Consider the following 21,296-nt stretch of genomic DNA (forward strand, 5'->3'; position numbering starts at 1 on the left):
CTGCTCGTCCCCTCCTAATGCTGGAGCTCAGCGAGGCCCTGGGCTGCAGCTGTGCCCTGCTGGAGGTGGGGGTAATGGGATGGGGGATGGAAATAGACATCGTGGGCATGATGAACAGGATTAATTTCAGGCAAAGTTAAATTACAGCTAGAAAATTGTAACAAATAATCCAGTTATTCTCAAGACCTGGTAATAAAGCGCAGAAATCCAGATTAATGTTATATCATCCCCATTACGTTTCTCTTGGAAAAAATGGTTGTTTCCAGCTTGAAACCCTGCCTCTTGCTGTAGCACGTCCTTGTGCCTGCAGGACTGGGCTGTGCTCCCTTGTTTCTCCCATAAGAGCAGAGGGAAGCAGCCACCATGTATGCCTGTCTGTGCCTTTTGGGTTGAGGACTGTCCTTTACTTCTGTGCTCGTCCTTTCCTAGTGCTGCATGAAGGGTCTGATGTTACAAATGTGTACAGCACTGCTTGGGGAGCGAGGGAATGAAGTGATGAACTTCCTGGGGATGCTTATGGAGGGCTTGTCAGTGGCCCTGCTTTCACATGTTGTGTTTACATTTGAACTCGTTGCTTGTGTTCTTTAAAGGGTTTCATGCTCTCACTGCTGTTACAGCCTCTGTAACGCCCGTAGGGAGCTTTGAGTTTGGGTGTTAATAAAAGGAAATTAGGGCCCTTGTTCTCCACTGAGAGATGCTCTTGAGCACCAGGGTAATTTCATGCCTGGAAGGAATCATGTTTGCTGGGTAATTTTTGTAACTTAAGCCAACCAAATTAGCCCTGAGAAACGATAACTCCTCATCAGAGTATTGAACTCAATGCGCTGTTCGTTAGAAGGCTCCTGGCACGAAGGGTAGAAACGTGGCTGGCAAGGCAGGGAAGTGGTGTGCTGTTATTGATGCTCAGGGCATTGTGATCCCAGGGGCTTTGTGGTTGTTGGTAATGCTCTGAGCACAAAGTTGCACCAGGCTGGCAGTGCTGTGTTGCTTCCTCCTGTGCCAAGTGCATGGGTATGCTCCTGTCCAGGCATCCAGCTACAGCCTGGATGCAAATCCTGGTATCTCAGTGCTGGCACTGAGACCTCGCAGTCTGAGTTCTCCTCTGGATTTTAAAAGTCCCACTGCTGCTTCTTGCAGGTCAGCTGAAATATGGCTACCAACAAGCTCCACCAGTCCGTGGGATCCTCCAAAAGCCCCGATGGGTTCCAGAACGAAGTGGTGACACCTTGTAACTCAAAGCTGGTCACCGAGGCGGAGGAGCCTGTAACAGTAAGTACCAACTGTGGCCAGGTGGGAGCTGTTAGGGTGGGGAACTTCCCTGGATCCATCCTCCATTTCCCCTCCTTGCTGCCATGCTTCTCTGTTGGAGGTCTGGTGGCCGTTGTGGTGCCTTGGGGACAGGCTGTGTGTTGCTTTAGGGGAAGTCCAGGCTCTTGCCTGTGTGCACTGGAGCTGAGCTGAGCCTATGAGGTATTGCACAAGGACAGCTGAAGCTCCAACACGTGCTCCTTGCTGTGTCCCCATGGTGTGAGGCAGGGACACCTCCCGCCACAGGCTGTGATGGTACCTGTGTCTGCTGAGCTGCAAATGCTGCCTGAGGGCTTGGCAGGACATGGCCGAGAAAAGCTCCAAAACAGCTCTCATCCTGGTTTTGAGCACACTGCAATGGAGCGAGGCCAGTCTCTCTTCCTCATCCTCAAATGTCCCCTCTGCCGACCAGAGCTGACCTGGTGCTGTGCCTCTATTGAGGAGGCACGTAGGCAGACCTCTGCATGGGGTCTGCAAGGCCAACCTGCAGCAAACAAGCAGTTAGAACAAGGTAAATGAGGACTTGGACCCCAGACCTGGTCCTGGCACAGCGCTGCTCTCCTGCGACTCGCCCAGTGGTGACATCTCTGCACGCAAACGCATTGTGTGGAGCTGGGGACCTGGGACGAGCTCCTCCCTGCTCTCCTCAAAGGTCACCAGCTCCATGCAGCAAAACTAAAGAGGAAACAAATGCCCAAAGAGCAGAAATCCCCAAACATGTCACTTCGAATCACGGAGGAGAGGCTAATGGGACAGAGCTGCTCTGTTGGAGCATGTGTATTCCGCTCTATATAATTAATTTACTGGCGATGAATATTTCAGCAGGTAACTTACGGGTCTTCCAGGACTGTCCTAGTGGCTGCAGTCATAAATGATTCATCGGTGGGGCTTGAACAAGAAAAGCCTTTCAGGAGGAAGGCCTTTCTGCAGCCCTGGCTGGGTTTTGCCTTGCAGCTGACTCCTTCTGCCTTCCTGAAGGAGATGTCCCTCACCACGGAGCAGAGGTTGGCCAGCACCCACAGCACGCGACGGCCCCGCATTGTCCAGCTCCTGGACATGAGTGACACCTCCCACCAGAAGGTACCCTTTTCCTGCCCTTTTCCTTGCTGTTTAACGTGACGTTTCAGGAGCACGTGTCAGGTTTGCCCCCAGCTTCTCTCAGTAGCAGTGTGAGAAGGTCCTGCTGCCCTCTGGAAGCGCTGACGGTGCTGGAGTTCCTTGGGCGGAAGGAAAGGCAAAATGTTTTTGCATCGTTGGGGTGTTTTTAATGCTGAAGCCAATGGAAATAAACAGCTGAAGTCAGTGCTGGAGCTTAGCTGCCCTTGCTAAAGCGCAGCATGGGGGAAGGATGGAGCAGGAAACAAGCTGCCCTCTTCCATCCTTGCTCCCTGATGGGGATTAGGGCCACAGCTCCATTGCTGGCGGCAGCATGGGCCCTTGAAGGCTGGGTGCCCTATGGCAGTGACTCAAGATTGATTAACAAAAATTATTTTATTAATGCTTTGGGCTGGGACACCTATGGGGTGCTGAATTTGCCAGCTGTGTGGTCTTGCTAGGTACCTACACCTGGCAGAGTGAGCAGATGTGCTTTGTTCTGGAGGATTGCTCAGTATGTGACACAAGGTGGGTTGCTGAGCAGTTTACCAGCCAGAGACCTGTGACGGGTTGGTGCAGAGTTGCCCTGTACAGCACAGGAGATGGGGGCATGTTGGATGAGTGCCCAGAGTGCATGAAATAAATCATCCCTCCACATAAAGCTCATTGGAGATGGAGATGCCAGGTCCAGCCTTGCTCAAGTTGTCCAGTAACGCTTGACAAGAGGTGAACTTTACCACCATCCAGCGCTCACCCCACTTGCCATTGTCCTACTGCGTTGCTTTCTTTTTGGTCTTCCCTCCTTTGGCACCATTCTGTGCTTGCTGGTTTCTGTGCTCCACAACCAAATGAGATATCTAGGGACTTGTGGGACTCAATCTCTGTCTCAGAGCAAAGCTCATCCCGAGAGTTGGTCTTGGAACCCTACACAAACTCTTGGGCTTCAGCTCCTCCCTGAGTGCTCGTGGCTCTTCTGATGAGTCCTCTAGGACTGTGTGACCACACTGGCTCCTTTCACTGCTGTCTCATATTTCCAGTTCTCCTCAGTTGACCTGGATCAGACCTTGTTCCAGCCTTTCCCATCCGAGGTGGTGTTCCAGAGCTACATCCCCTGCGAGGTCTACGAGGTACCCCTGGTTCTGAGGAACAACGACAGGGTAAGTGCTGGGCTGTGCGGCTTTAAAACTGTGCTGGGAGAGGAGAGTGGCACAGTGCATGTGGAATGCAGCATGCCATATCCAGAACAAAATGTCTCACATTCTTCCTGTCACAAAGACGTGGAGATGTTCCTGTGATATTAGGGCTTTTATCACTAGTTTTGACCATGCATGGGTGGGTTCTAACCCAAAGGAGATTTTTGGGACAACATCCTTCCTCTTGAAAGCTCTGGACAGATGGGCATGTTGAGGGCTGCACAGGTCTTATCTTCCTCGATTGTGCTTCACCTCCAGAGCTGCATTTCTTTTTTAGGCTTAATTTGGTTCTGCTCAGGCTTTTCTAAGATAATGTGGCTTTCTGCTTTCCCTTTGGAGAACCACAGCACGCCCAGAGTAATAGGCTTTTGAAGGTCTCTGCCTTTACTTGAAATAATCTTGTGAGTGTTTTGAGATTTCTCAAGAAAGTCGAGAAGGGAAAAGTTGAAAAATGTCAGCAATTTTACTTCCAGTTTAAAGAGGAAAATTGAGACCTTTTCAGTTTCAGCAGGGGAAATGTTTGCTCGAATGAGGCTTGTGCCAAGTGCGAGCTGGTGGAAGCAGACAGGAGGGAGGAAGGGAGCTGAGCTGGGAAGTGCTCTGGGGAGAGCATTGTGCATGCAGGGGTTTCTCTTGGCATGTAGAAATAAACATACTGGGAAGCAGAGGAAGGTCAGAAAAAGAAAGACATGATCAAAGATACAGCTCTGGCACAGAAGCATGTAGAATCATGGAATCATTAAGGTTAGAGAAGACCTCTCAGATACCCAAGTCCAACCCCAACGTACTTCACCACGACCCTCACTGCCACATCCCAAAGGTTCTTGACCACCTCCAGGGATGGTGACTCTCCCACCTCTCTGGGCAGCTGTGTCACTGCCTCACTGCTCTTTCTGAGAAGAAATTGTTCCTAATATCCAACCTTCCCTGGCATGTCTTGGGGCCATTCCCTCGCATCATATCTGAGCAGTGAGATGTATGTGTGGGGGGAGGAAAGTGGGTGCGTGGAGCCCTCTCCAGTTCTACCTGCTGGGCATGCACAGGTGGGCAAAAAGCTCTTGGGGTGTGTAGTAGGTGGAAGAGCAGCAAGAAGGAGCCAAGAACGTCCTGAGGCAACAGGTTGGTAATGGAAGACCCTTTGGCAAGATGGATGTTGTGTAGTGTGTCAGTTATTCCTAGGGAGCTCTGCTGTTTTCTTTGTCTAGCATTTAGCTTGGGAATATTGGAAAGAGGCACAGGAGCACCCAAGGAATAACATTTGTGTGGTCTGCATGGACCCTTTACCAAAAAAATTTATTTTTAAGAGTTGCCTCAGTTTCTCTTCTGCTACAGCTTCATTTCCATCAAGACTTTTGGCTTCAGCTGCTCTGTTATCCACGTGGCACTCCATAATGTTTGTCTTTGCCAGGTGCTAGCCAACAGGCAAGCAGTTCATTTGCTCTATTCATGCTTCTTCAAGTGGAAAAGAACATCTGCATCAACATCTCTGCTGTTCCCAGTAAAAAATAATAAACTTGTACAGCTGCACCCTGGGATTTGTATGCCCAACAAGGGGGAGACAATGTGTGAATTGTTAACTTTTTTTTCCAAAATGAATTAGTTTTTGAAGCTAGTAAGACCTCAGCTATTGGACAGCACTGATGTAAAAGTAAGATCAGCTGAGTAAAATCCTTGGCATGTTTTAGTGTATGGAGATGATAATCCCAAGAGGGGTTGTTATATTCTAATTTAGTTGGCTTCTGGTTGTGTGTGCTCTCATAAAGTTTTCTCCCAGTTTCCCAGATCCCTCTGAATCATACTGACTTATATTGCACAGTAGCTTGAGGTTGTCTGCTCCATAAAATCCCATGAAGTATATTGCAGATAGAGGCTCTGTGATGATTCAGATGCAAAAGGGCTTTGATATACATACTGCTCACGTCTCTTGTGAAGTTGCTTTTCTGCCTTCAGGCTGCTTCTTTCTCCCCTCTGAGGTGTTGAGGGTGGCTTTTGCTGAAGGTGCTCATCTTCAAGGGGACTCAGCAACCAAAGCATCTGTGTGCGCTGGGTGGGTTCCTTGATTGCTGAAGCTGCCCATTGGCTGAAGTGGCCTGTTGGAGGCTTTGAGACAAGACTTGGAGCTCTGGGGTTGGTATCTGTGCACCTGGAAACACCTGCTTGTTTGTCTGGGGCTGAGACTGGCTTTTAATGACCAACCCACACAGCGTGTCAGTGCTGGTCACATATCTTAAGGCAGAAAATGCCTTTCATGCCCATAATTGGTACACACAACCCACAGCCTAGAGAGTTTCTAGGCAAGGGTAGTGCAACTCTCCATCATTTTGGCAAGTTGGCTACTCTCATCTTCTAGACCAGCTTTCCCCCATGATCCCTTGCTTCTTCACAACCCTTTTTAACAGCTCTCAGTGACATCCCTTTTCTTCTGTGGTTGTCTCAGTCTTCCTACATTCCACACTTTGCTCTTGCTTGTACTTCCAGAATATTGTCTGTGTGTACCTCCGGGGCTAAAAATGCTTTGTAAAGGCAGTTGAGGAAGGATGTAGCCTGCACAGGGTCATATCTTTGCAACCTAGGTAGAAATAGAGAAAAAATCCAATACCTTCATGTCTTTCCTGCAGGTTCCTCGCCTGGTGAAGGTCGTCTTGGAGAGCTCGCCTTACTTCAAGCTGATCAGCCCCGGTGACGTGTGCCGTAAGGTAGCACCTGGCATGGCTTCCACTTTCCGCATCCTTTTCACCCCTGAGGAGAACAAGGTGAGACTGGAGGTCGCAGGAGGTCGATGTCTTTGGTTGGCATCAAATTTCAATCCCTGCAGCCCCCCGAGGGCGAGGTGTGGCTTTTGGGGAACAGCGCTGATTTCAGTGGGATTGAGTAACTCTTCAACCAGGGTGAAGATTGTGCCCTCATAGGCTGAAAGCTCTTGTTTCAGACTTTGATCCTTCACACGTTTCCTGAAATCATCTGTCATAGAGGCATGTAGAATCATAGAATCATTAAGGTCGGAAAAGACATCTAAGATCCCCAAGTCTGGCCCCAGCCCACCCCCACCATGCCCACTGACCATATCAGGTGTCACATCTTTATGATTCTGGAATACCTCTGGGGATGGTGACAACGCACCTACTTGGACACCCTGTGCCAGTGCCTCACCACTCTTATGGAGAAGAAATTGTTCCTAATATCCAACCTGGATGTTTAATGTAATGTCTGATTGGGTTCAGGGGTGAAGAACTCCTCTTTTTGTGGTAGGGAGATGTCCTGGGGAAGATGCACACAAGAGTAAGAAAACAAAGAAAATGGCAGGGGGGAGTGTTGATAAATCATCTTTCTCTTTTAAGAGAGGGGTTCAATTAATATGGAAAATACTACAGGAATAAATAGATCCAGAAAGAGCTTCTCTCTCTCTCATCTGGCAGCCACTTTCCTGCCTCACCCAGGGCTGGACTGAAGATTATGCTCATTCATCCCTTCTGCTACACAGCCTTGCAGCTGTGCCATCCCCAGGGATGCTTGGCCACAGTCCAACTGTGTGCCTGGGTGGGAGGAAGCTCTGCGTGTGGCTGAGCCAGCCTGGCACAGGCTGTAGACATTCCTCACCCAGCAGGAGGTTGGTGTGATGCAAAGGATGAAGCACGCGTAGGGATAAATGGGCAGACTCCATCTGCCCTGTTCTTCCATGTAGAGATGTTCCAAACTTGTGATCTTGGTGTGGCTGTGTCCTTGTGCATGGGGCTCCCATTCCATGCCACCATGTGCATTTCTGCACCAGAACAGAAGTACAGTGTCTCTTTGGGTGTTGCTGCCTTTACTTCTTTTATTCGCTTGATTCTGATTTAATGTAACACTTTGTCCCTTTCTCAAACAGCAGGTAGAGAAAACTAAAGAGGAAATGCCCTGTGGTCCCTTGCTCCCCATGCCTGGGGAATAATCTGTTCCTTTGGAGTGTCTGAGAAATCATTTAACATCATTAATATTTAGGGTAAGAGTTAGGTTGGCCTAGGGCAGTTTTCCAAACTACCCAAGAGCTTAATCTCAGCGATGTAGGCCTTGTGAAATACACCAGTGACTTTAAAATGTGATTTATCTGTACTAATTACTGAGCGCCCATTTTCGGGGGGTAGAGGAGGAAAACTGGCGCCCACAGAGAGCAGAACACCACTCTTCAAGCTAAGAGAGTCAGCAGGGCAATATGGGGACATCATCAGGAGCAAAGGGAGAATTCAGGAAGCATGAAGGACCAACGCTTTGGGAATGCATCGGTAGCGCAGTCAGGAGGTTTTCCCCCTGGATGTGGCCCTAACGGAGAAGGGTGGCACTTGGTGACCCTAAGGGTCCCTGCCAACTCCAGGCACTCTGGCTGTGCACCTCTGCTGCCTCTTGAGTGCTCCATGACCCAATGGATGCTGCAGAGAATTGGGTTGTGGGCACCAATGCCTCCAACTGTAGGATTGGTTTGGGGTTTTCTTGCTTTGGCTCTCATTGCTAATTCGCGGGAGTGAAGCTCAGAGCTGGGCTGTGCTGAGCCCTAAATAAGAGGAGCATGCAAGTGGTTTGTGGCTGAAATGCCACGTGCCTCCTAAGCCCTTTCTGGAAAATGAGCAGCTTCTTGCTGCCTCACAGCCATCTGGTAGCGTGCCACATGGCTGGGCTGTCAAAGCCAGCACGCAGCCGACACGTCTTGTATATTGGCACTCATGTTATAAATACAAATGGATAATTCTTCTGTTGGGCAACATTTCCAATTAGTTACTCTCGCCGCCTCTGATTTCTGTGTCTCTGCATTCTGGCTCCACAACGTGTCCTGCCATTACGGGCTGCAGAGCAAACAAGCAGTGGGCAGGGATATGCATCACGTCCTTCAGCTTTGTTATAGATTATCTGAAAGGAAGGAGGCGAGAAGTGCCCAAGAAACAAAGCACAGCTTAATCTGCTTTGTTTTTTTTCTTCCTTGCTCTTTTTGCTGTAGCAATACAATGTTTGCAGGCAACGTGAGTTCAGTCTGAGGTTTGCAAAATTCATTCCTGATGCTCAGTGGAGACTGCGTTAATGCTCATTGATAGTATGAAATATGACAGGATGTTGAGTTATTGCATTACTGGAATTATCTCCCTGAAAATTCAGACCACGCCTGCTATAGAGGTGTTCTGCTATTCCAAGTGCACTTCTGAGAAGACTTGTAGGGTGGAGAGCGGGGGCTGAAGATTGAGGCAGCGAACCTGGGACAAAAGGACCCATGGGGAAGTCTGTGAGCTGGTGGCTGAGGAAGGGGATGGGCAGCCATCCTTCTGTGGTGTTGTCATCACCCACCAGCCTCTCATTTAATGGCCCTTTATGGTACCATGGTTCCAGCATGGAGCTTTCCTTTTAGACTTTCCGTATGACCCCACCTTGAGGGACCTTTTGGCTCTCCAGTTGTCTGCTGCAAGGAATTCAGCAATGTATTTACCAGTTGTGCAGCTCAGCTGACACCTGAGTTGCTGGTTTATTGGGCAGTTAATTACTGTCATGCTGACATCAACTTTAATGTGAGCGTGAGTTTGCAGAGAGCCTGGAATGACAACTCTGATGCGAGCAGTTGCTTTAATTTCAGTGGGCACTAATGCAAATGCCAGCAGTCATATTGTGAAGGCTAGAGCTTGTAACTTATTGCTTGTCCGAGGTGAGTAAGGGAAAAGGCAGCATTGTGTGGTGATTTTCCCTGAAACAGAGGAGTCATATGAAGGATGAGGTCATATTTTTGTGAAAATCTGTAGCCTAAAGCTAGCTATAAACAACCTTTAAAGCGTGTAAGTGATGTAACCCCTTCCTCTCTCAGGCATGTTTGTTTAGGAGACTGCTTTTAAACGGTCTGCTGGGGGTTTGCTGTTGCAAAGATTGGTTTTGGCAATACCCCTGGACCGTAACTGAGTGCATAGCTGAGCTGCTGTCCTGGCAACGCGGCAGAGGATTGCAGCTGTCATTTCCCTGTCTTTGCAGCAGACCCCGTGTTGTGCTTTGTGAGCAGCCCCAGTGCTTGTGCACGGTGCCCTGTGCTTGCTTTGGGATTTCAGCTGGAGCAGGTATTAATTCCTTGGCTGCTGATCCACTCCCTCCTTCACAGTAATGACTTGAAAATGAGTTCCCGTTATTTCCCTCCAGTAGCTCCAGTTGCTGAAGTTTCTTTCCTCCTTATCCTGCAGCTGATCTGAACTCCCCATGTCCTCCTCTGTCTACCTGGCATCTGCACGGCGGAGATAAGGAAAGACGTCGTGCCAAGGCTTAACGAGGCACAAGGCTTTCAGCCAGATTCACAATGCCCACGTTACAGTAGGGTGGCCAAAGCAACAACAATAAGAAGTAAATTGCTTTTTTCATTTCCTAATGTGGTTTCTGATGGTCTGAATGGTCCAGAACATGAAATACCCAGATAACAGGTGCTTTGAGTTCACAGGAGCTGCCCTTCTCTTTTATCTTAGAGGACTTAGGCTGCAAGATTGAGAACCAAATTGCTAATTCAGAAAGACTCGCCGAAGATGAAACTCTCTTGAAACGCGATATTCAATTCTGTAGGCATTGCTGCAGTTCCCTTCCTGACGTTTTACCTTCTAAAGATGAGAAACCAAAACCCTCCTGCGGTTTCCAGCGCGAATTTGAGATGCATCTAGAAAACAAGACCTTTCATTATTCCTTTTTATGTCCTGGATGTGATGGCATCTATTACTGCAACCCTAACCACAGTGGAGCAGGTGGTGAGCGTGCTGGGACAGTGGGTGCTGCTGGGGCCAGGTCCTAGCCCAGTCCTGGGTGTCCATGCCCCGTCAGGCTCAGGGAGCTCAGGGCAGGCAAGGGAGCCTGAGCACCAAAGGGGTTTGAATGGGTTCTGGCTAAGGAAGCTTGATGCTAAGTGCAGTCCCTACAGCAGTTTTGTATTATTGTGTCCTTGGAGCAGCAAGGAAATGATCTCAAGGGAGTTCAAAGGGAAAAGGACTGCAACAGCAAGAGAGGGATATGAGGCACAGCCTTTATCGACCTGGCCGTAACCCTTGGCTGGTTGCAGTGGGGCGAGGCAGTGCCTCCAGCTGGTGCTGTCCTTGGTGCTGCCCTGCTGTGCACATGGCGATCCATCATCTTGGCCCTGTGATGTGGTTGGATTCTCCTTCCCACTGCTGAAAGGAAGGCAGCTGGGAGGGGGACTCAAGCTTCTGACTGAGCTAAAGGCTTGAGCTGCTGGCTGTAGTAGAGATGGGTGTTCGCACTGCCACAGGGTAGGCATGTCAACAGGGCACCGAGGCATTTATTCCAGAGGAGTTACATGAGAGATGTAATTAGGGCATCAGCCATGCCAGAATATGCAACAGAGAGGAAGCAGTGCTGTCTTTGCATCCCCCAAGGCTAGGATGAGATGTGAGGTGAAACAGAGATCAGGCACAAAGAGAATGTAAGGCTGGAATATGATGCAGATGAGTTGCTGTAGGTGGGTGGGAGTTGTTGGTGCTAAAAGTGCTGTCGTTGTTCTCAGGGACAGTTTGGGTATAGGGCTGAGCCATGTTTGGAGTGGGAAGATGGATAAGGTGGGCTTTTAAGGGAGTGTCCCCAGCTTTGTCATTGGTGGCACTGTTAGGGTGGTGATGGGGAACAAACGCCCCACTCACCAACCTGCCACTGACATAGGTGTTGTGTCCTGTTTGTTATGTCCTTCATCCCAATCTGGCTGTTAATTGTGTGTGTGGCCAGGTCCTTTAGAAGATGTACCTGAGCAGCCCTTGCCAAGCCGCAAGGAGCCACGTCACTGCATGGCTGGGCTTAGCAGTGTGTAACTGGGTTACCTGCTGTGCTTTGAAGCTCAGAGCAGATTCTTGTTCATGCTCTAATCCCTTCTGTGAAATCATTGCATTGGTTGTTCAGAACCCAGCTATCAGGTAACTTTGTCCTCCCATGGCATGAAGCTGGCTGTCAGCCTGCTGGGAAAGCAGGTGAAGCAATGGAGCTGCTTCCTCTTGGCAAGTTAACAAGCCTCTACCGGTCATTCTACTGGAATTAAAAGTCATTAAATAAAAAGTACTGCTGCATTATTGAATGAACGCATAGCAAAGAGTGGCTTTCCTTCTGCAAAGGTACTAAATGCATTCCTGATGATCCCACTTCCTTCCCACAGGACTACTTCCACCAGCTGACCTGCATCACAGAGAGGGAGAAGTTTGTGGTGCCCATCCGAGCCATAGGAGCCCGAGCTATCCTGGACTTCCCTGACCAGCTCAACTTCTCGGTCTGCCCAGTCAAGCACAGCACCCAGAGAACTCTGCTGGTTCGCAACGTTGGCAACCGTGAGGCTCGTTACCACATCAGCACCCACAGGTAAAGGCTGCCAGGTTGTGCCTTCAAGGTGCTGGAGCCCTGAGAATAGCACTGTGTGGGTGGGGAGCTTTGGGTTTGATCTGACTCCCATCACCCAGTGTTAGGTGGAATGAGCTCTGAAGTGGAGTTGAGCAGACCCTGACTTCAGAGCTGCTCTGTGGCCCCAAATCAATGGTGATGGTTGCCAGTAGGGGCAGGAGGTGCCCCAATTAGCTTGTACACAGGATGAAGCCCAAGAGGAGTTCCAACAAAGCCCGGGGAGACCAGGTGAGCAGAGGTCTGGGATTTGCTCTGCTCCCTTCCTAAGGATGGATCAGGAAGTAGAATGGGAAAGAGCATGACATCCTTCAAGGGGGAACTAAAAATCTCCTTTGCTGAAGCCTTGCAACAGGGGAAAAAAGATAGAAATGCATGGACAGAGAAGCTATTAAACAACGGAGTGAGTTCAAGGGTTGTGCTCTGCATTGAAGGAAGGCAGCCTTTGCATTGCGGAGAATGTGTAGGCAGGAACTTCTAAGTCACTACAGTTTTCCTCTGGGATTTCGAGGTCAAGCTGTCAGAATCTAAATAGAGATTGACTAGGTGTTCAGCATTTTTCAATACTCTTAGCAACTATCAACTGATACAGCATATATTGAGTTCTGCTTGCTATGGATATTAAAAGTTGAAGTTTGGCAATCAAACCCGTCGGTCCCAATTTGCTGTAAAGAAATGGGAGATGTTAGAAAAGCTTTATCTCAAACTGCACAGAAAAAGCAGGGCTCCGGATAACTGGATTGTGTGCATTCAAAGATCAAAAGCTGATATGATTTCTCTTGCCCGTTGAGGGCATCTGTCATCTCTTCCATTTCATTATGAACTTTTGAAAACCAGCTCAAAATTTCAAGCAGATGATCTAAATCTTTGAATATAAGCAGCATTTTATTCTAATTAAGAGTGGCACTCGCTTTCCTTCAGATTCCTTCTTAAGTACTCAGAAGTTCCTGTGTTCCTGCCTTCTTTTTTTGCTTTTGTTCAGTGAAATGTCATAAAGAATTCTTCAGTGGGAACCTCTAAAAGGGCTGAGTTCCTCTAATGCCTGTCTGTTTGCCTCGTGCCATTGCATATATGCACAGATGAATGGGAAATATAAGAATTGTGGGGAATATGTGAAATGGAAATAGGATGACTTAGAATTGTCAGACAGAATGACAAGAATTTGGGCTGGAAGGGACCTCTTGGAGATCATTGAGCAAACACCCTGCTTGGAAGACGACCAGCTTCAGAGTTTGATCAGGTTTGCAAGTAGCACTAAAGGCTTTTTTCTGTAGAGCTTTGAATGTCTTCGACACTGAAGGTTCCCTCGCTTCTGTAGCTTCTTGTGCCCACGTGCTGGGCATGGTTAGCAGGAGAGAAACGGGCTCTGGGCTGCCACACCAAGGAGATGTGAGATTCAGAGCTGCTCTGCAGGCTAATAGATCGTTAGCTGACAATTGTCTCTGAACAAATATATTTACACAGCCTTTCACGGAAAGAGGCCATTCTCCTGCTAATGTTGGGGGATTAATTTCCTGTTAGGGAAGGGTAGAACAAAGGCTGCATCATTATTAGTGAAGATTTAGTTGAATGTGTCGCCAGTTCTTCTGAATAACTTCCGTAACAACTTGATGATTAATTATCATCGCAGAGCGTTTAGAATGTGCCAGGAGCTTTGGAAATGAATGACTTATGTTCCCTGTCCTGGAGAGCTCAGTGTAAATGTAAGGTGCAGTAATCAAGAGTTATTGCATAGGTGCTCTGGGAGACGAGTGCCAGTCTTACCCGCTTAAATGCGGGGCAATTTCAGTCTGTTCTTATTTGGAGGAGAAATTAAGCAGCTAAAGTTGAACGTGTTTAATTTTTTACTGAATAAAGGAAGTGAATCCATGGAACTAACTCAGCATCCTTCAGCCGCTCTTTGCTCAGAGGTCTCTCTTTCCATGGCATCTATCAGACGACATGGTCACATTTGGACCACTGGTGAACAAAGCACTCCCTTAGTGCTGTCTGGCACTGTCTTGCCTGTGTTTCCTCTTCTTGCAAAGCTTGATAATAATGACAGTATAAGTGTAGAAAGTCTGTCACCCTCTCCTCATCATTAAGGCACAATAATGATTTTCTTCTTTGATATTCAGGAATATAAATGTCATTCCACTACATTTGAGTCAAAAATGGTGTTTGGAAGCAAATAATAGGCCATGCATATGTACATACATGTATAGGTATGTCAAAGGCCATGAAGACCATGAAGGGATGTGAACATGAAGGACAGGAGCAGTGAGAGAGCAGAAAGATGGAGCTGTGAGCTGCTGATCCTGCCCAGGGCTTCTCATCACTGGAAAGTTGTCTTCTTCTCAAGCCTTGTATGCTTCCAAGATCCAAGAGAGTCAGCTTGCTGGAACAACTACAAGCTTGACTTTGGCTGCTGTACTATTACTAAAATTAATATGTACTGATATGAGTTGATCTTTGTGTTTTACCTGCAAAGGAACTTAATGGACAAATGAGGCAATTCAACCACCTGTAGATTTGACTGTTGTCTTTGGAGCAGGAGCCAGCTTTTAATGCAATCAAACAGAAGGCTGAAAATTATTTCTTTTTCCTCACATCAAGTTGTTCTTAAAATGCAGATTAAGGCACCAGGTAGGCTAAAGAGGAAATGTGTTTGGTTGTAGGAGAGGAGTGTGCCATGGGACGTGAAGAAAGAGCTCCTTGCACACTGCCTGATTGTAGGAGAAAAGAGGACGTGAAAACAAACCTGAGGTATGCAACTGACAGCCTTTCTCTAGCATCAGTCCCTTTCCAAAGGGCAGTAGTAGATGAGATCTGAGTTGGATACCAGTGAGAAGACCTCTTCCAAATTGGTGTGGCTGAATAACATGTATACTGGGGATCTGGCTGTGCTTGCAAGGCACTATATCCCTTTAATATCCACTGGGATATTAAAGAGCAGGACCTGCACAAGTTTTGATGTCGTACACCAAAGCAAACATCCAAATGGGCATCGTTTTACAAAGGATGTCAGAAGAAAACGAGTGATTAAAAAGGAAACCACAAAGCTTATCTTCTGAAAGATTTCCTGTCTTTTGGGAGCAGTGGTGATTCATTGGAAGGGCAGATCTAGCAGGACCAGAATTATCTTTAAAGAACAGCTCACAATTAAATGACAATTAATGGATAAAAGGCCAAGGTTTAGGCTGCCAGCTTCTGTTCTTGGCAGTAGTTTTCACTTGGCTATTACAATGCATCAGGGATGTCTCTTACCATTTCTTATCGGGGGGCTGCAGAGAATGGCTTAACTGCCTTGACAGAAGTTTGGGGGAACTAAGTTTAGCTGCAGAGCTTTTGCGTCTTTGTGTCCTGATGTGGTGAGGGATGGTGGGAGGATTTGGGGTAGGATGTGGGAGGTGTGGGGTTGCTCCATCGCAGCCAGTGCTGGAGAGGAGTGGGGAGATAGAGCAGGAGGTGGTACTGAAGTGTGGGGAATCCCCTTCATTAGCAGCTCTTCTGAGCTGGAAAGGGAAAGTTTTCCTTTGCTACTCTGGAGGTCACACCCAAGCACCAGCTCTGTCCCAGGCAACCTGGAGGTGTTCAAGACCCATGGAGGTGTGGCACTGAGGGACGTGGGCATGGTGGGAGTGGGCTGGGGTTGGACTTGGGGATCTGAGAGGTCCTTCCCAGCCTTAATCATCCTGTGATTGTATGACTTCTCAGCGATGCTGGAAACTGAATCCCTTCCCTAGCAGGCAGCTGCTGTTAATGGGGCTTGAGGAGCTGATCCATGTTCTTTGATGGAAAGAACGAACTGTGTCCTTGAGGAGCCCTTTGGGGTGACTGGGAACATCTTACTGGAGATATGTGAGAGCCTCCTGCTCAGCTGCAATGGAATGAGCTCTGCCCTGGGAAGAGGCTGAGGTCTCCTGTCAGTGTGCAAATGCTATGGGCTCACTGCTGCTCCTGCTAGAGCTAGCAGCAATGCTCCAAGCATAATGGGAACAGGTCAGACCACTAATTGCTGCTATACCTCATTAATGAGCAGAAACTCCAGCAATTTTATCAGCTGTCGCTACTCAGATGAACAAAGTTCAGCTTGTGAGTGTCTCCAGTTCTCATTATTTTTGTGTGCATTGCGTTTCTCTAATCATGGTTAAAGCTCTGCAGAGCATATTTTGTAGGTGATAATTTGACGACCAGCGAAGTGCTGAACACAAAACTTCTGTCTTTTGAGTGGGGCCGTGCAAGAACCATGAAGCCAAGTTGCCACACTTCATCTGGCTTCTCCCTTAGCATGAAGGTAGAGTTCTACAGCTGGCAGCCAAGCGCTGTTAACCTGGTGACACACCAGAATTGTTTGTAGTAAACCCAAAGTGTACCAACACACTTTAATAATTATTTTCAGCTTGTTGTATGGAATCTGAGCATTGGCATAGGCTGCTCAGGGAGATGGGGAAGTCCCCATCCCTGGAGGTGGCCAAGAACCATGGAGATGTGGCACTGAGGGACGTGGTCAGTGGGCATGGTGGGGGTGGGTTGGTTCAGACTTGGTGACCCAAGAGGTCTCTTCCAACCTTAATGATTCTGTGGTTCTATGAATTTGTCTGGTGGGCCAAGCAAATGGTTACCAAGCTCAGACTGCAACCCGGAGTCACAGACTGCATGGTTTGTGAATACAGCAAACTGTTAAACTCCCATTCATATGCTCCTGTTACTGATGCTTGATGGAATCCTTCAGGCTGAAAATGGGATGATCCTTATAATGCTGTCTTGTTTCTGTGGCTTCACTCTAATCTACATTTGTGCACATACTTTTCTGGTTGTTCCTTTTCTTAGAGCAACTTTCATTGAGTGGCTGATACAGCGTGCCCTTCCTTAGGTTAAAACAGGTTACTTTCAAAGTAAAAAGGCTGAATTCTGCAAATTAATGCATAATTATTCTCCAGTCTTCTAGGGATACATATTCCTCTGTCTGATTCTAGGCTGTAATCTCCATGAAACAGGCCTTGCTTTGACATTTGCCTCTCTTGAGGTGAGGTTTGAAGGTGGCTGGATAAGATAGGCTTGAGAAAATTGGGGTCAGTTTTGCATGCAAATAGCAATTTTGGGCTCTGCTGTTCAAAAACAGTTCTCTGGTTGAGTTCCTAGTGGTCTGACTCCTGAGAATGCAGAGAGGAAGAGCTGGATGCAGAATATGGGGGAGAAGAGGTCACTTTGCACCATGTGGTCTTCTGAGGGCGGAATCTCTTCAGAAGTGGGAGACAGTAGCTGTATGTCTGATCCTATGTATTCTGTTCTTACTCTGATGATGTGTTTTATCTGCTTGGTGAGGTGAAGTATAATAGCCTTACACCCTGGAAGAGGTTATTATTTCCAAATCTCCTGTGATATCTCTGATGCCTGTCTTTGCATTGCAGCCCTTTCTCTGTTGATCCCTCCATTGGGACCCTTGGGATTGGTGACACCATGCAAGTAACAGTGGAGTTTCACCCACTGAAGACTGGGGACCACTGCGAGTCCCTGGTGGTTCACTATGACACAGGTGAGTGCTGGGCAACGTGCAGTGCACGCCTTCTGCTGCCTTCCAAACAGAATGATGTGAAGTTTCCCCTGCAAGCAACTTCTGAACCTTTTTCTCTGAAACATCCAGATTCAGAGAAATCTGGATGTTTCAGTTTTTGGAGATGTTTAAGGTCAGGCTGGTCTGGGCTGTGAGTGCCTGATGGAGCTGTTGGTGTTCCTGTTCATTGCAGAGGAGTTGGACTAGATGACCTTTATGAGTCCTCTCCAACTCAAATGATTCTGTGATTTCATTCTATGAAATGATGGCATGGGCTGAGTTTGTCCTTTTGCGTGTCCTATGTCATCATGTCCTGGTGCATCCCTGGGAGACCCTAGTGTCAACATTCTCCCCACACACCACAGTGATTCCATCATTCCTTTTCATCCTAGCAGCTCGCTTCCCTCCCCAGGTGGAGAGAAAGACAGACAGACTTTCATGGTCTTCTCTGAAAACCCTGAGTTTTGTTCTTACAGGGGTGAAGCGCATTGGCTTCAAAGTGGTTGGTTGGCCTGTGTTCGGCTGCTTGCCATGGGGTAGGTGACATCCCAGGGCCGCATGCCACCTACCTGGGGATGAACCCATGATCTCCTCCCTGCCTTTCCGCACAGCACTACGGTTATTTTTAAGTAAACTACAGATCAAGGAGGCAAGCAAAGGAATAATAAAGAGATTATCTGCCTAGCTTGGCAGCATACAAACAAGTAAAATGCTGCAGAGTTGATTTGTTGAAGTGAAACTGAAACATTTAATCAGTCATTCTCCAAAGCTGCTCATTGCAGGGGTGGTGCGGAGCTCCAGCCTCACAGTGGGGCTGGGCTGATTTGGCCAAGCACCATGACCTGCATACAGAAAGCAGCCGTGCTGCTCCTGCAGAGCTGCCACCAGACTTGGTTATGAAACAAGCACTAAGAGCAAAATAGCAGCTTAGGATGCTGGGAGGCACTTTGCTGGCGTGGCTGTGTCTGTATTGACTTGCTGGCTTGTGAGTGGTGGTGGTTTTCCGTGGGTCAGTTGGTTGATTTGTAGGGTTGGGTGCGTGATGTGTGGTTTTTGCAGAGGTTGGGTATTCCTTCTGTTACAGACTTTTCAGATGAGTGTGAAGGAAATGTGTATGTAGTGAAAATCTGGCCCTGATGCTCTGCACGTCCATACTGCTCCATGTGCCCCATGTATGTGTGTCTGTATGCACAAAGTCCCAGCCTGCACTGACACGGAGGGGGCTTGAGATGTTCTGGGCTGTAGCATGTCCCTGTTTGTCACCTTGACTTCAGGTGGTGGTGTGAGAAAGAGCTTATGAACCCAGCCTGGTGAGCGTTCCTCCTGGGAAGGGTCCTGCATGTGGCAGCACAAAGCATGTGGCTGGTGCCTTGGGTCCTCCTGGATGACTCCCAGCCCACACCATGTGGATACAGGAAAACAAAATTAGTGGATTTGAAATGAGACTCAACCAAGCCCATATGTGTAAAGCTTAGCTGTTCTTTTAGCTCTCAAGTGAGATGCCCAGGATGCACGTGAACAGTGTAGCGTGAGATCAGTGAGAGGAATCTCAGGCTACGGAGATGCACGATGGGTTCCCAGAGTTGTGGCAGAGGTACAAAACTGATTCACTGGTTGTGTGGCACCAAGGAATGACGTCTATGTCAGATGCTTTATTGCAGTGACCAGAGATGGGCTGGCTGTGGAAAGGAGGTGCTGGAGAAGCAGTGTGGGAAGTGTGGAAGGAGAAGCCTTTCTCTGCTCCCTACAATTCTGCCTGCTGTTGGACTCCAAGAAGCACTGCAGTATGATACAAGGGGTGATCTCTGAGCTGTGGGACCCCATTCTGGCTTTCTACATGGCTGCTTGTAGCACCTGTGGGCCTTGGAGGACTTGCACAGCTCTGAAATGACTCTGTAAACCTTTTTCTTTAATTTTCCCATTGGCCACCACATCCCTTGGGATCCTTTTGTCAGCACAGGAAGCTTCAGTAATTAGCAAAGCCCCACTGAGCCTGTGCAGAGCTGACAGACACTACATACCGAGATGCTTTTATTGCTGTCAGTGATAAAAGTAATTTGCAGATCGTTTTTCCTTCCTCTGCCAGGCTGTGATGCAGAAGCAGAAGCCTGGGGGCAGAATGTTTGAGGGGAGAGATCAGAGGTGGTGAATTTTAGGAGACATATCCAAGCAGAGCCAGCCCTCAAGCAAGAATGTCTGCTCTGTTACTGTCCTTTCTGCTCATGGTGCAGAGCTCCAGCAAGCAGCTCCCTGGGATGAGGTGCAGGCTGGCAGTCCCTGAGCAAGAGCTCCATCCTAAAGCAAATTTCAGCTTGTTTGCTGCAGGCCAGACCCAGGCTCACCGTGCTCCTTGGGCTCTGCATGCTCAGAGCAAGGAGGGGAGAGCTCAACCCCTTGAGTAATTGCAACAAGGGCAGGTGAAAGGTGCCAGCAGCATCTGCCTGCAGCTCTGCAGTTGTCAACCAGATTGGGTGAGTTTTTGCTGTGTTGGGTTGTTGTGACCTGTGGGTTTTTCCCCATTGCAAGTGGATGAAGTGACATGCGGATGGGCCTCTGGAGCCCCACATCCTAACTGCCAGCTTGTGAAAAAATGAGTGTTTCATCTCAAATGGGAAAAATGAGGCATGAGATCAGAGGGAAATTAAAGGTGCGTTTAACCATAACTAATTAAGGAGCTGACGTGGAGCTCTTCAGTCACCCATGGAGTGACAGCAAGTTGGACATGGTGCGATAGAGACATTGGGGTCTGGTGGGGATGATGGGTGACTGCAGAGAGCAGTGACAGTGAGGAAGCAAAGTGTGCATCAGTGGTGTTGCAGAGGCTGTGTCTCATCATCAGTGGGCAAAGAGGAGCTGTCAGCTGTGGCTGTGGTTGTTCTGTTCCTGCATGGGTGGGGGTTGTGAGCCAGGAATGCTATCGCTTTGGGATGCTGAATCCCTTTGTCCAGCACCAGTTTTACCTGTGCTAGTAAATGTACAACAATGCCACCCATGCAAGGGCTTGGTGGTGTGTTAGTGATGGCTGTACCCATGCAGGAAATGCATTGAATCCCAGCATGCTTTTTTTAATTGCTGCTTGAGGCTAAACAAGGGAATGGGTCTGCCAGCAACCCTGAATCACAGCTACTAGCAAGGATAAAGCATCAGATAACAGCACTGCCCTGCTGTGATCTCCACCTGTGCTCATGTAGGCTTCGGAGGGGTCAACTGCCTCTATACAGCTCTGTTTTCTTTCCTTAAGAATGTTGTTTCCACCAAGGGTCTTGTCATCCGCCTTGGAGTTGCAGTCGGTGGCTTCCAGGAACTTGTTTGAGAATGAAATGAAAATCCTATTGATTCAGTCTGTAGAGCAAACCTTTTGCCTTTCTCTTTTTTGTTTTTTTTTTTTTTCCCACCCACTGATGGATGTGGACAGGCAGAAGGGTTTAGCTGGGGCTCAGCCCTCGCTGCGCTTCGCATTCCTGGCATCACTCAAGGCAGAACGCTCTCATTTGTCCTAACTGCAGCCAGGATGGAGCAGGCGTGCTTCTTCCCTGACCAAACTCACTGCCTCTTACAAGAATTTATTTTTGGTCCCTTGAAAGGTTCCTTTGTCCTCGGGAGGGGTTGGGATCCATCCAGCATTGATCTAGCCATGCAGGTTCATGCAGGCCATGAGTTGTGATCGTGTTGGGTGAGAAACGTGGGGACCATGGGCTGCTGGGTGGAAAACGGTGGTGCATGGCGTGCTTTCCTTCCTCCACTGCTGAGAATTCCCAGCATTTTGCCTGGTTCTTGCCTGATTTATAGCCTTG

General features: G+C 48.3%; 1 protein-coding gene across 1 annotated transcript in view; it reads left to right on the forward strand.

The window, feature by feature from the left end:
* Positions 1–763: 763 nt before the first annotated feature.
* HYDIN (HYDIN, axonemal central pair apparatus protein) overlaps positions 764–21,296 on the forward strand; it is a 104,038-nt gene continuing 83,505 nt past the window's right edge. The window contains 6 exon segments of the mRNA NM_001159371.3: positions 764–1,269; positions 2,263–2,388; positions 3,441–3,560; positions 6,215–6,349; positions 11,731–11,930; positions 17,360–17,484. Of these exon segments, the coding sequence (NP_001152843.3) occupies positions 1,150–1,269; positions 2,263–2,388; positions 3,441–3,560; positions 6,215–6,349; positions 11,731–11,930; positions 17,360–17,484 (826 nt within the window). The 5' untranslated portion in view covers positions 764–1,149.

This window comes from Gallus gallus, chromosome 11 (assembly GCF_016699485.2).
Source record: "Gallus gallus isolate bGalGal1 chromosome 11, bGalGal1.mat.broiler.GRCg7b, whole genome shotgun sequence".
Taxonomy (NCBI): Eukaryota; Metazoa; Chordata; class Aves; order Galliformes; family Phasianidae; genus Gallus; species Gallus gallus.